This window comes from Juglans microcarpa x Juglans regia, chromosome 1D (genome assembly GCF_004785595.1).
Source record: "Juglans microcarpa x Juglans regia isolate MS1-56 chromosome 1D, Jm3101_v1.0, whole genome shotgun sequence".
Lineage (NCBI taxonomy): Eukaryota > Viridiplantae > Streptophyta > Magnoliopsida > Fagales > Juglandaceae > Juglans > Juglans microcarpa x Juglans regia.
Genome location: NC_054594.1, coordinates 43,379,890 through 43,394,347, shown reverse-complemented (window position 1 = coordinate 43,394,347; position 14,458 = coordinate 43,379,890). Strand labels below are relative to the sequence as shown.

Genomic DNA, 14,458 nt, shown 5'->3' with positions numbered 1-14,458 from the left:
AACGTATGGCAAGGACAAGAGGAAATGTCAATAAACCGGATTTGCTAGTTTTAATTTTTAATTTTTTTAACAATCCTTCGTAAACGGGATGATAAGAGTAATCAAAAGGGAGGGAGGATCCAGACTTACGATGTGGAATTATTGTATTCGGAAATCAAAGCATGTTGATGGCATGGCCCCGCAGATATTCCATTTTCCACCCTTGCAAATATTTGCCAAATCGGAATCCAAAAAAGTGTTCTTTTGGGCCCACCATAGTGTTGTGCACTGGTAATGACGCATCATCCAAATGGCTCTCCCTCGTTTAACAATAATTATTTTATACTGACAATTACATTAATAAAATATATAAAAAATACAAAAAAATTACTGCATATAAATTTTTTATAAAAGAAAACTGTCTAGTCATCGTTCAAATCAGACTAAAGTGACCAATCTGACTGTGACACTAGCAAATAGCAACTAACAGCTCGGTAACTAACATCCTCATGCATTCATACATAGACTCCCTTTACTCTCTCTCTCTCTTCACCTCTGGTTCTAACTTCTATATAAGCCTCCATTTTCTTCCCTATCTTTCAACACTTCCTGAGTAGTCTTGTTCAACAGTTTCAAATTATAATACCATTTTCGATCTTCCTTCAACATCTGTGCTGCTCATTTGCAGAGAAATGGGTGTCAACTCTAACAGAGTGGAACACCTTGCATGTCCAGAAACCACTCTGAGAATACATGCAGAGTTGGTGGCAATGCCACCCTTGCAAATCCACAACGTTTGCTTGCCACCAGAGCAAAACACTTTCCGGAAACTCAAGCACAGTCTTGCCGAGATTTTCTTCCCCGACGACCCACTTTACAGATTCAAGAATCAAACATGGTTCAGGAAATTCATCCTGGCTCTTCAGTTTTTCTTCCCTGTGTTTCAGTGGGGGTCTGAGTACAATGTTAGTCTTCTGAGGTCCGATGTCATATCTGGTCTGACAATTGCTAGCCTGGCTATCCCGCAGGTGAGACAAAGAATGAAGCTTTTCCCCTACAACCCCCTCTCCCTCCGTGTGTGTCTCTGTGTGTGTGTCTTGGTTGTTGTTGTCGATGATGTTTGTCATTCAATGAATCGAAGCTGGTGGACAAAGCATTCTGAGTTGGGTTCTGCATATATTCCATTTGAGTTGGATCATATGATTCTATGAACTGGGTTTCCAAAACTTGTTTGTTTGTATCGATGTAACTAATCCTACTAAAGTATATCATCTGATCTTTGAACATGATTTTTGTCTTTACCTCTTCAAGCTATAATTTTATTGTCCATCCATCCATATGGTGATCCTTTTTTTTTTTTTTTTTTTTAACACATTGCACATGTTACAATAAGTAGCTCCAATAAACTTATTTTGGTGGAGACATTTGGTGCTTATCAATATCTTTAAAAATTCAAAAGACACAGATATGACTAGAGTGTCAAAACCATATTTTATTTTAACCTTAATCGAGTACTTTTGGTAAGAAGAACGTTTTTTTTTTTTTTCTTGTGATCTAATTTAGTTTTTATTATTGCAGGGAATCAGTTATGCAAAGCTTGCCAATTTGCCACCTATAGTCGGGCTATGTCAGTATCAAAACCTACCCCATTTACTTACCATATAAATGTATTAATTAGTCAGTCATGTAAACATACTTTTCAAATGGTAAATTAATGAGAACTTAACTGGGTTTCATGCAGATTCAAGCTTTGTTCCCCCACTGATATACGCCATCCTTGGAAGCTCCAGACATCTTGGCGTTGGCCCTGTCTCAATAGCATCTTTGGTCATGGGATCAATGCTAAGTGAAGAAATCTCTCCTAATGAAGATCCAATTACTTACCTTCAATTGGCCTTCACTGCCACCTTCTTTGCTGGTGTATTTCAGGCATCTCTAGGTCTATTAAGGTATCAAATTCTGCACATCCTAAGCTCTTTTATTTTGTCTTTTCTGAGTCAAGATGATAGCACCCGTGTCAAATAATGTAAGACCCGGACCAAAATTCAATGACTCCTCTTCTTTTAAAAATTGGCTTTTATTTTTATATTCACAGTGGAGTTGGAAGAGAAGATTTTCTCTCTAGCTGATTCTTTAGTTGATTTTGACTTGTGGTGACTTATTACAGGTTAGGTTTTATAATTGATTTTCTCTCAAAGGCAACTCTGGTTGGGTTTATGGCTGGTGCAGCAGTCATTGTGTCATTGCAACAGCTGAAAGGATTGCTCGGAGTTGTCCATTTCACTAGCAAAATGGAGATTGTTCCTGTCATATCCTCTGTTTTAAAGCAGACAGATGAGGTAGGACACATCACCAAGACCAACTGAATTTAACCAAAACTAAAGTGGCACTAAGTGCTGGAAATTGAAGAATAGAAACTCATGTAGTAAAGTTTTATTTATTTATTTTTTCTTTTTTTGTAGGGGTGTTAAGATATAAAATAAATAATAAAATCTACTTCTTCTCATTAGCTTAAGCTTTTGGGACAAGTGGTGATTTCACATGATATCAGAACAAAGCTCCTGAGTTCGAATCTTGACACTACACTCTATCCCATTTAATTAAATATTCTACTTGTTGGGCCTACTTATTAAGGAGAATTCTGGCCTACAAGTGAGGGGAGGTTAAGATATAAAATAAATAATAAAATCTACCTATTCCAATTAGTTTAAGCTTTTGAAATAAATGATGATTTCAAAATGGGAAAAAAACAAGTTTCGTGTAGGTACCATATGGAAATTGCTTCTGTAAAGTAAAGAGTTGTTAGGAGTGATTTGGATTCAGAAATAAGTTGAGATGGATTGAGATGCTTTGTGAATAGAAGAAGGATCCGGTGACAACTTTCTCTGTTGAGAATCATTACATATACCTTTCAATTATGCAGCAATTCCATTCGATGAAAGTTTGGTAAAGTTTGTTTCTTTGTGACAAGCTTTTGCAGTAAAATTGTCGAAAATATCAAAAGAAATATAATTTTTTTAATTGAAAGAAAAAATATTTACTGAAACCAGAATGATACAAAAGAAGCATATGTATTCTACTGATATTTTTCTTATTCCAATTTTCATCATCGATACTATTGTCAGTAATACTAGTACAATTGATGTGCAGTGGTCTTGGCAAACCATTGTAATGGGTTCTGGTTTCCTCCTCTTTCTGTTGACAACAAGGCATATCGTAAGTGTTTTGTCCTTGCCCAAAAAACAATATCTACTATTATATAATCTATCAATTTATTCTGTTTTCCAAGATCATAACTTTTTTTTTTTTTTTTTTATTTTTATAATTAATCAACACAGAGCATTAGGAAACCGAAGCTTTTTTGGGTCTCAGCAGCAGCACCATTAACTTCGGTTGTTCTCTCGACCCTACTAGTTTTCCTCCTCAAGCCGAAGACTCAGGGAATTCCAATTGTAAGTGTTAGTTTCTACTGGTATTAGCATTAGTGCTTCTGCATAAAATTGAGAGGCAGGTTTTGGAAGTTCTTTTTCTACTACTTCATTGATCTTTCTCTTTCTTTCGTATTTTAACAGATTGGCCGCTTGCCAAAGGGCCTTAATCCTCCTTCACTAAATATGCTATGCTTTAGTGGCCCCCATCTAGCCGTTGCTATCAAAACTGGCATCATAACTGGGATCTTATCTCTCACTGTAAGTTGTGGAAAACTACCATTTACTACTAAAACAGTTATAGTTGTGTCATAATGTTTCAAAATTATTTTCTTTTTCTTTCTTTACAGGAAGGAATCGCTGTGGGGAGGACGTTTGCTGCTCTGAAAAATTACCAAGTAGATGGAAACAAAGAAATGATGGCTATTGGCCTTATGAACATGGCTGGTTCATGCTCCTCATGTTATGTTACTTCAGGTACTAAAGAAAACCTTGACCCTTCTCATATGGCCCTTTCCAACTAGTGCTGCCATGTGGTAATCACAACAGTTTCTAAGAACGTATACATATGTTTTTAATTGATATTTCAGGATCGTTTTCTCGATCTGCTGTAAACTATAACGCTGGAGCTCAAACAGCAGTATCGAATATAGTCATGGCTTCAGCTGTGCTTGTGACTCTGCTGTTTCTCATGCCACTATTTTATTACACTCCCACTGTCATCTTGGCGGCCATCATCATAACAGCTGTGATTGGGCTGATCGATTATCAGGCTGCATACAAGTTGTGGAAAGTCGACAAACTTGATTTCGTGGCTTGTTTGTGCTCCTTTCTTGGTGTTCTTTTCATTTCAGTGCCAACAGGTCTTGCCATTGCGGTAAGCTTTTCACTACTCCCATAAGAACTTTTCACTCTCTTGTAATCCCTGATTAATTACGGCAGTGTATTAGAAACCAAATAAGTGAAATAATGAATAATAACAATAAGGCCGTGTCTGCAAAATTCAGGTTGGAGTTTCGGTTTTCAAGATTCTCTTGCATGTCACAAGGCCAAACACCGTGGTTTTAGGGAATATCCGTGGTACTCAAATATACCAAAATCTCATCCGGTACAGAGATGCTTCAAGGGTCCCCTCGTTTCTCATTCTAGCTGTTGAGTCTCCCATCTACTTCGCAAACTCCACCTACCTGCAAGAAAGGTCAGCTCAATTTAGCACAATCTCAGGATTGTGAGGTTCCTACTTTGCATGCATAATCAAGTTATCTTTGGTACAACATAGTTTTTGGCAATAGAAGGGATAAACTAAGCATTTCCTTTAACTTGTGAATCTCTTGCTGAGTGAGTTTCTTGTCACAGGATACTAAGATGGGTTCGAGAGGAGGAAGAGTGGACAAAAGCAAATAATGGGAGTACATTGAAATGCTTAATTCTAGACATGACAGGTACTTCAGTTATCCGAACTTGAGTATGTAATGGTTTGCTCACACAAACTTGAATTCAAGCCTGTGAAAACCATTATTCTTGTCAGTTTTCTTGCACATTTGGCTTAAGATTTTATTATATTTCTCAGCTGTGACAGCCATAGATACAAGTGGTATTGACACAATATGTGAAATAAGAAAGATGCTGGAGAAAAGATCACTTCAGGTAAAAAATAGTTAAGGCAGCAATGACAGAAACTTCTGATTCAGGAAAACATTTGGTTAGCTATAAATGGTTCTCATTCCTTTACTGCTTGTTATGTAGTTTGTGTTGGCAAATCCTGTTGGATCTGTGACGGAAAAGCTAGATCATTCAGGAATCTTGCAGTCCTTCAAGTTGAATGGACTCTATCTCTCTGTTGGAGAAGCTGTGGCCCATATATCGTCTTTGTGGAAGGCTCAGCCATGAGTTACGGAAGGGGTTCTATAGCACAATGGAAAGAAACGAAGATATACGAAGATACGGTAATACTTTGCAAATTGTTGCAAGAGTTCTAGTCAGGAACTCAGGAGAGGAATTTTCTTTTGTTTTGTTTTTTTTTTCGTTTTTGTTTTTGTTTTTGTTTTTTTTTAACAGTTTCGGCTGTGATCTTCCTTTCTACAAGACGAGGAAAGCTATGATCTTCTCAGAAAAAAAATTTTGAAGTTCAAATTTTTGCATTTCACCAATTTCATCTTTACTGTCGATGTCATAGATTTATTTTCTTGTTTCAATTTTGAGAGTGATTTCCATTGGCGATAGAAAGCCTTGCCACAGCTATGGCAGAAAGCTAGTCTTCCGAATGCTTTCAAAAGAATGCCACAAAAGAGGGGAAAATAAAAACAACGATGAGAGGTGAAGAATTTATCGTATCAACACGCCAACTAATCGATCAATTTAAATAAAATAAAATAAAAAATTGCTATATATGTTATATACTATATCCTGACCCCAATGTGATAACATGACATCAATCAACTTTCAAATTGGTGGGAAATTTTATTTATTAACACAGCTAGCAAAGCAAATGTGAATGGTGTGTTCAAAATACTAACTTGCAAATAGAAAAACTCTATTTACAAAATCAAAATGATCTAATAATTGATAGACAATTTGATATTAGTGCAGTCTGATAGAGTACTGAGATGATGTGGTATACATAGCATAACCCATTTAAATTATTAAACAACTAGTGCGTCGATTATTCCACCAAATGGTTCCATGATCAATGAAAGATAATCAATCACTTTTGCTTTATCCCCGATCTACTAGTAGACAACCAACAAGGAGGGCTCGATGGATAATGTACCCTTTATTTGCCCATCATTTTTCTACAAGAAAGGTTAGCTTCGTATTTTCAATTCTCACATCTAATGATTGCCGTTTGGCATAGAGGTTAAACTCCAGCACGATCGTTCCCTTGACATTACATTACCAAGATTAAGTTCCTTGGCAGCCTTTTACTGAGTGTAAGTGGGACCTGTGCATTGTGCACGTCTAACATTAAAGTACGATGCCCCGCTTATAATCTAAAAAAGCCTATTGATTTCAAACTTTGAGTTTAAGCTACTACAAAATAATTGCATAAGCTCCAGCAAATGACCCAAAGAATATACAGCGGAATTAAAAGTTCAAAGCCCTGTTTGATTTTAAGAGGTTTAAGCTTGCATGCATTCATATCAATTGGTTAGAGAGAGAGAGAGAGAGAGAGAGCCCCAATGGTCACAAAAAGTTTATTAAATGAAGAATCTACAGGTTATAAAAAAAGAAAAAGAATTTATTAGTTTTGAGCAAAAACCAGGAAACAAGCTACTAGTGGCAAGACATGATTGTTTTTGGGTGGGAACTAGGAAACAAGTATCTCAAATCCAGCAATATGGTGAACTAACCCTGTTAAACAAGTCTCAATAACAATTATAAAATGCAAACCTGGCAACTCATATCATCTTTATATAATAAGAACCAAATAAACTAAGCATCACATTTCAAAACTAACTATTAAGTATTAATCATTTCCTGACACAATGCATACCTAGTCACATTTTTTTCACTCTTCCCATCATTTCAACACCATCTCAAACTCTTTTGGTCATCTTTTGAAACAGCCACCAGCATAAGAAAGAATCCAGGGATAAAGGAAATTTCTTCTTCTTTTTCTTCTGTTTTTTTCCCCCCTCTCTAATCACCTATGAGATTCACTATTTCATAAGCTTGATCCAGGAGATCTTCCATGATATTGATTCTATTGAATAAAGGCCCAGCACAGAATATTTGTCCTTGCCTATCCAGTTTGTCTTACCAGTCAAACATCTGCATGGAAATAGTCTCAAATTTATTCCGCTGATACTACAAGGTAAGTAACTCGTGCAATTCTTTCAAACACTTGAAACTTAATCCAGTATTCTATGTCTCAATCAAATGAGCTTTGACTCAACAGCATCCCAAAGGAGACAGTTATTGCAAAAAAATAAAAAACTGTAAACTAACAGTAATTGCAAGGTCAGTCAATATCACATAGCTTCTATAAATATGCAATAAAAAAATGATGCTTCAACTGCCAATCCAGGATCCACTAAGGGGAAATAAAAAGGGGAAAAAAAGAATCATGAATAGGCACTAAGAAAAAGCGGAGTTTCACATCAAACAACCAACTCCTCACATGAAAAGAACACACAGAAACCCCAGGACATAAATACAAAAGTCCAAATTGAACTTTTCTAAAAGACCGGTTTTCATTCTTTTTTTTTTTTTTTTTTTTTTTTTTTTTTTATCAAGAGAGAGGGAGAGAGAGTTTAAATGGGTTTTAATTCCAATGGTCTTATGTTAAAAAAAGGGAGATTTAATTTCTAATGCTACAAACCTGTTTCATTTCAAGGCATATGGAATAATGAACCTGATTATTAATGTGTCATTGTCCATCTAGAATTGATCATTCCGGGGCCATAAAGATTTGATGAATACAATGTCCTCTCCGTATGCATAGTAGTTTTCTCTCCGTACACATAACATTTCAATGGTGACTGGGGGCGTTTAACGATGATGTTACTGTTATACTGGAGCTGAAAAATGGGATTTCCGAATCAGATAGTCATTGAATCAAAAGCTTTTAAGTTCACGAGGGATGGAAAATATTTGCTTCTCACTGAGAGGAGCTGGAGATTTGTGAAGGAAATAAGGTTGCAGAGGTCCACGGTATTTTGGTTTGCCAAAGCTTTAGAGGACTGTTTGACGGGCGAAGGAAAACGGTTCTATACGGCTCATTGAGAGGGAGATAGAGGGTTCATTGCACAGAGATGTTTTAACTCCCGTGGTGGTTATACGGCTTTAGTAGAGTATGTAAGTGGTGGTAGAAGAAACTTCATCTTCATTCCAGAGGAGAAGGACGACAGGGGATGGAGGAAGTTGGTGGATGCACTGAGGGAGGATGGAAAAGAGGGTGGCTATGTGGGCCGCAACAGAGGAGAGGCATTTCAGGTGCCGTCGGTGGAGGTGGTGGTGGTGAACCAGTCAAACACGCAGTCGTACAAAGAGGTTCTCCAACAGACAAGGGTATCGGTCGGTGCCATTTCATGACAAAATAGGAAGGGGGAAGGTCTGACATGCCTACTAGTTTGAGAGGAGGCTCTGGTTCAGGGAGGATTGGTTGTACCGATGGGACAATAGATGTTCAAAGGCAAAATGGTGGTGGCAGTTGTGTTGTCGGCTTGAAAGAGGATGCCATATATAACTCTGCTGGAAATGAAAAAGCAGTTGGACTTTTTGCAAGAGAGGATGGAGAGTTTATTAAGGTGTGTTGACGAGAATCAGGAGGTGGGCTCGGGCTTGGGCCGTGTAGATAGTGGTTTGATTAAAGAAAAGACAAAAGGAGGCATGGGCACAAATGGGCCAGTTAATATGGTTCGTGGGGTGGGTCATTCCAATAGATTTCAATCGAAGAGCCTAAATAGAGGAAAGGCCAAGATGGACCTGGGCCAATGCAATGGGCCTCAACTCATGGGCCAAAACAAAAACATATAATAGGGGCTGGCCCTGATTACATTTGGAAGAGACAGGGTGTTTGTGAGGCAGGCCCATCAACCGACAAGAACAAAACCACATCATCGGAGGTGGTTCCGATGGTCGTGATGGGTACGCCGGCAACACTTGTGCCTGTTTCTGACAGTACCTTTGCCGAACAACGCAAGGTGGTACCAACGAAGCCACAAACTCGCACGTTGGTGCCCTCTGAACTGAACGGCGACATCATGGGTGGGCTTTCAGCCTGTGGGGTGGCACATACTCGAGCATCAAAGCTATGTGGGGTGCTTCCCGTCACCACCGCATTGAATGCGACGGTTCAGGCATCAAAGAGTCTAGTGTAGCGCGGATGAGGGGGTGTATGAGTTGTTGGGAAACCTGGAACATCGCGAGAGGCCACAGACGCCGCCGTCGGAGTCTTCTATCCCAGCAATCGATAGCAGTTCCTTGTTGTCTTCTATCCCAGGTCAAACGACTTTCAAATGGTGGTTTGTGAGAATGGGGGCGATAAGAATGAGTTGGGCAGTCCTACCCCACTATGTGCTATTCCACCAGTCCCTAAATCTTCGAATTGGGTGCTGAAAAAGGTGGTGGAGTTACTAGGGCGTGGGGATTTCCTGTGAAGGCTTTGAAGAGCAATTTAAGGCTCTTTTAGTTGCTATAGAAGCAGGTAGATCGACGACTTTGAAGTCGACAGCCAAAAAAGATAAAGCTGAAAAGATTGTTATGTTCTATTAATTATGATAACAAGGAGAATAGTGTTGGGAGGGAAAGGTTGAAGGGTCAGGAGAGTTGTTTATCTTATGAAGCCTAGAATCTTATCGTGGAATGTTAGAGGGATCAATGATGTTAACAAGCGACTTCGCATTCGATCCCTTCTCTGTAGTTGGAAAATTGATATTGTTTGTCTTCAAGAGACTAAGCTGAGCCATGTTGACAGAAATATTATTCGAAGTATATGGGGTTGTTCTTTTGTGGGGTGGAGTTATTTAGCTTCTTTGGGTGCTTCAGAAAGGGTGTTGTTGATGTGAGATATGAGAGTGGTGGAGTTAGTAGAGGTTTGCATTCAGAACTATTCAGTGGCTAGGTCATTCAAGAATATTGAGGATGGGTGGAGGTGGGCTCTTGTGAGTGTGTATGGGCCTAATGCAGATCGAGAAAGGAGTTCTTTGTGGGAGGAATTGGTGGGTTTATATTAGGAATTACCTTGGGTCGCATGTGGGGATTCTAATGTTGTACGCTTTCCCTGTGAGAGGAAGGGAGCTCCTTCTTTGACAAGGGCGATGGAAGACTTCTCGGAGCTTATTTTTTTATCTTAACTTGATTGATCTTCCTCTGGTTGGAGGGTTTTTCACGTGGTCTAATAGTAGAGGGGGGTCAAGGTTGGACAAATTTCTAATTTCTACTTCTTGGGAGACACATTATCTGAACCTAAACCAGTAGAGGGGTGAAAGGTGTTTGCAACACATCAATTTTGAGGTTGGAGAGGGCAAAAGAATTAGGTTCTGGTTTGATGAATGGTGTGTTGAGAGAGCTCTATTTTCTGTTTTTCCAGGTGTTTTCAGATTGGCTAGAAATCAGCAGGCTGCTGTCTCATGTGTTGTGTCGAGCCAATGGTACAGTGCATTGGAATATGATCTTTTCCATAAATGCGCAAGATTGGGAAGTTGAGGAGATAGCAGGTTTTTTCAGCTTGCTTTATTCCAAGAGGATAGGAGGAAATGGGAGAGATAGAATGCTGTGAAAACACTCGGGGAGTAAAAAATTTTCTGTTAAATCTTTCTATAAGGTGCTGACAGATCATCGGCCCATATGGAAGGGTATTTGGAGAGCTCCCATGCCATCCAAAGTTGCATTTTTTACTTGGACCGCAGCTTTAGGAAATATTTTGACGGCTGACAATTTAAGGAAACATGGGATGATCGTAATGGAGTGGTGTTACATGTGTAAGAACAATGGTGAATTGATTGGCCATCTTTTTCTGCATTGCGGGGTGGAGAGGGAGTCATGGGCTGGTATATTTAGTAGAGCTGGGTTGACTTGGGTTATGCCCATTGCCCAAGAGTGTGGTGGAACTCCTAGCATGTTGGAATAGGCATCATCATAGCTCTCAACTGGTAGCGACGTGGATGATGGTTCCTTTGTGCTTATTGTGGTGTATATGGATGGAAGGAAATGAGAGGTGCTTCAACAAGAAGGAGAGAGCTATGGGGGAAATATGGAACTTCTTTGTTTTTTCTTTGGTTCAATGGTTTTCTGCTATAATTTTAAAGGGAGGGAATATTCATGATTTTTTGCTTTCTTTTTAGCTTTCTAGAATGTAATTACGTGTCTCTTTTGTATAGTTCCCGTGTACATGGGTTTTGCCTAGTTTCATTCGATCAATAAAGTTTCTTACTTATCAAAAAATAAAAAGACTGATGTATCCATTTACAGAATACATAGAATTTGACTTCAAAAGTTCCTGGTTTTATCAATATCCCAAACTATTATTGCTAATAAAAATGACCTCATGTTTAGAGGCTTGTGAAGAACTAGGGGCTTATAAAAATCCTACACATAACACAGGAGACACAGTAACTTCCACTGAGAGGTAAAATAATAAAGTAACAAGTAAATATTGGTACTCAAGAATGTCAGACACAAGGACTCAATCATGCAGAAAAAGTCCAAATTACACTGCCCTATCATTAATCTGACATATAAATAAATGTTGACAAACAACTTTTTGTTGCATGCGAAGGGGATCTATAACCATATTACATTATCAAACTATAGCGTACCATTATTTAATAACATACACCAACACAATTGAAGGTTGAATCACTTTATTTTATATAAGTAATTTAAAGTTGAAACAATTAGACAGGCATCGCAAGAGAAGGGGGAAATGAAGAAGTTAAACAGCTTCATTCTCTCCAACAACCATGTGTTTGAGAATGTCCTGGATAATGTTGGGGTAAAAAAAATTATGAAAGAGCATCGCCTTTGTCGATAAAGATAAACAGAAATCATTTGGATTGCACATGCAAACATTAATCATTAATTTCTTATCATGCACAAGATGATAAGCAAACCCAACAGAGAATAAAATAGCTAAACAGCATAACATGCAACATATGAAATTGAATACCAGAACAACATAAAAATAACAGACCGCCCAATTCATCACCTCAAAAGTGTGGTCAGGCAGCCACTGTTTCATAGTGAACCATGAAACATGAAAATATTTAACATAAAACTCTTTCAGCTGAAACACACAGGGAAACAGAATTTATATTTACAATTAGTGTACAAAAGAAAACTACTTACTTGAACGGTATCGTGTAGTGGGAATCTCACGTAGTTCCCGTTTAATGCACAGATATTCACCTAGCAAAGCCATCACTGCAATTCCAGTACCATTCAGAACCCACCATGTTATTGAGGAAGGCCATCCTCCATACACAATGCATATGAAGAGATGGATGACGTACACAGTGGCTGAAAAATCTAAGCACTTTTTGGCCCTCTCAATCAGATAAAGCATATGTCCAGCTCTGCATAAACAAGAAAGGCTTGCTAGTCAACAAGAGAAAACTACTTTCTTAGTTAAATACAAAGATTATACACGTTTGCAAACTCTAACTATGCTTTGTAAAGTTCCCTTTTGCGTCTTTGAGATTCATTTCATAATCATCTTTGGCAGGTAAAACTAAGATCTACGATACAAAAGCAGAAACAAAAACATAGGGAATTTCCCCAGAAAACAAGAGGAACAGCCTGTAGGTTTAGCATTACCTTGAAAAAAAAACCTGTAATTCCATTTCAACAATGGTTCCATTTGTAACTCACGTTAAAGGGATCTCATGTTTTATGCCTCAGACTGCATAATTGACATAGTTTTGTGGGAAGACTAGCATAACCATCATAATTAGCATCTGTAAAACCTTTAACACCTTAAAGAAATTAAACCAGTCCATATAAATACAACTTTGATCATCATTTACCCTTATTAATACCCATTTTCATTCACAACAAGATCCGACTACAAACCAGTTAAAGTATGTCCACCCATATATGGAGACAATATGGATGAAAGTGAATTCAAGCACATCTCTACTGCTGATATGAGAGAAAGAGAAGCTTACAAAAAAAAATATACCTATTTGAAGATTAACTGGGAGGTTACAAGAAAAAATAGAAGCATAACGCATACTAAAGAAAGGATGAGATAAAGCCAACTTCCATGGTTTAAAAAAGGCTAAAAAATCTGAACTCTGAACCAATAAAATGTGATTGAGTTGAAGGCAAACAGAGATTGGCAGAGGACGTAATGAACGTGAAACGGTGATAGATAACATGAGAGAATAGGAATCAACAATGATATCGTGCAGGTTTAGTGGAATAACCAAAACAAAGTCATCTACTTCATTGCAATCAATAAAGACTTAGTAAAGCATCATCATTTCGTGTCACACCATGCATTAACGACTCACACAAACATAAAGAGTGCTGAATGGAAATTGAATCTAACACTTGCGTTCAAGCGAAATACATCAAAAGCAAAGCGTCTAAGAAATGAAACTGCGAAAAAAAGAAGTGGAATTTTTACCCTGCAAGCGAGCTGAACAGAAACGAAGCAATGACACACCACCCAGTTACTGTAGAGGTAGTTACAGTTGCATAATCAAAGAAATACACGAGGCTCATCCGTGGCACACGAGTTCCAACAAATATTGTCAAGAATACTCCAAGAGTGAGATAGTAAAAGCACTGGAGACAAACAATTTGGCCAACAATGAGCCAAGGGTCCCATACCACTGTCCCATAGAACATGACTACGACAACCCACCGAATCCCCAAGCACAATTTTTTTTTTTTTTTTCTTCTCCAAACAATCCAAAATCCAATTCCTTGAAAATCTCCAATTCTCAAATCCTCAAAGTAATCGAACCTATACCCTTTAAACCTACAATTCTGAACCACGAACTACTTTCCAAAGAAAACTCGATTCTTGAATAACAAAATTCGAACTCAAATAAATCCGATTCCAATAGAAGTCCTAATTCCTCACCCTATGCTTCCACTCAAAATCATTCCCATGTACCTTATGGATTCGGATCTGGAATCGGCCTAAATCGAAAAATGTTTGCCCAAAAAATGTAAGCAGTTGCCGAAGCAAGCCCTAGTTTTCTTGCAGTTGGAGGGAAAAAATCAAATTTGCATGAACTTGATAAAACCAAGTTAAGGAAATTCAGACGATACGTCAATTACTTAAAACTAAATAGAGAGGAAGACGGAGTAGATCGAGCGAAAAACTCGATCGAGAGGAGGAAGCTGAGCCTTTGAGACCGTTGAGAGAGTGAGAGAACAAAGAGCATCTTGGAGTCTTCTCTCTCTCTCAGGGTTCGGAGTCCGGAAGCGCGTAGAGACGTTCTTTCTCGTAAAGACGAATATAATTCTCTATTTCCCTTTTCCTTTCTCTCTCGTTCCGTTTTATTTATGTATGATACTCTTATCCATTTTTTATTATTACTGTTTTACCATTCGACTAATGTTAGATGTAGTGACAGAATATATAAATATCGTAT

At 38.1% G+C, this 14,458-nt stretch overlaps 2 protein-coding genes across 2 annotated transcripts; one reads left to right on the top strand and one right to left on the bottom strand.

Annotated features, from left to right (window-relative positions):
- The first annotated feature begins 506 nt into the window (after nt 1–506).
- On the top strand, nt 507–5,359 carry LOC121258594 (probable sulfate transporter 3.4). The gene is made up of 13 exons (XM_041160142.1): nt 507–1,007; nt 1,558–1,606; nt 1,721–1,928; nt 2,147–2,318; nt 3,130–3,195; nt 3,318–3,431; nt 3,552–3,668; nt 3,758–3,884; nt 3,998–4,284; nt 4,415–4,605; nt 4,764–4,849; nt 4,978–5,054; nt 5,154–5,359. The coding sequence occupies exons 1-13, from the start codon at nt 672–674 to the stop codon at nt 5,295–5,297; spliced, it is 1,974 nt and encodes a 657-aa protein (XP_041016076.1). The 5' UTR covers nt 507–671; the 3' UTR covers nt 5,298–5,359.
- A 1,426-nt stretch (nt 5,360–6,785) lies between these two features.
- On the bottom strand, nt 6,786–14,359 carry LOC121261559 (protein SYS1 homolog). Its single transcript, XM_041163986.1, has 3 exons — nt 13,480–14,359; nt 12,198–12,424; nt 6,786–7,178 (listed from the first exon to the last, which is right to left on the bottom strand). Exons 1-3 carry the CDS (start codon nt 13,701–13,703, stop codon nt 7,171–7,173), a joined length of 459 nt encoding a protein of 152 aa, XP_041019920.1. The 5' UTR covers nt 13,704–14,359; the 3' UTR covers nt 6,786–7,170.
- Between the last annotated feature and the right edge of the window lie 99 nt (nt 14,360–14,458).

Coding starts and splice junctions, on each gene's coding strand:
- LOC121261559 (XM_041163986.1), bottom strand. CDS start 13,703: ATGTTCTATGGGACAGTGGTATGGGACCCTTGGCTCATTGTTGGCCAA. Junction 12,425..13,479: donor CTGTTCAGCTCGCTTGCAGG/GTAAAAATTCCA, acceptor TTGTTTATGCAG/AGCTGGACATATGCTTTATC.
- LOC121258594 (XM_041160142.1), top strand. CDS start 672: ATGGGTGTCAACTCTAACAGAGTGGAACACCTTGCATGTCCAGAAACC. Junction 3,432..3,551: donor AGACTCAGGGAATTCCAATT/GTAAGTGTTAGT, acceptor GTATTTTAACAG/ATTGGCCGCTTGCCAAAGGG. Junction 4,285..4,414: donor CAACAGGTCTTGCCATTGCG/GTAAGCTTTTCA, acceptor TGCAAAATTCAG/GTTGGAGTTTCGGTTTTCAA.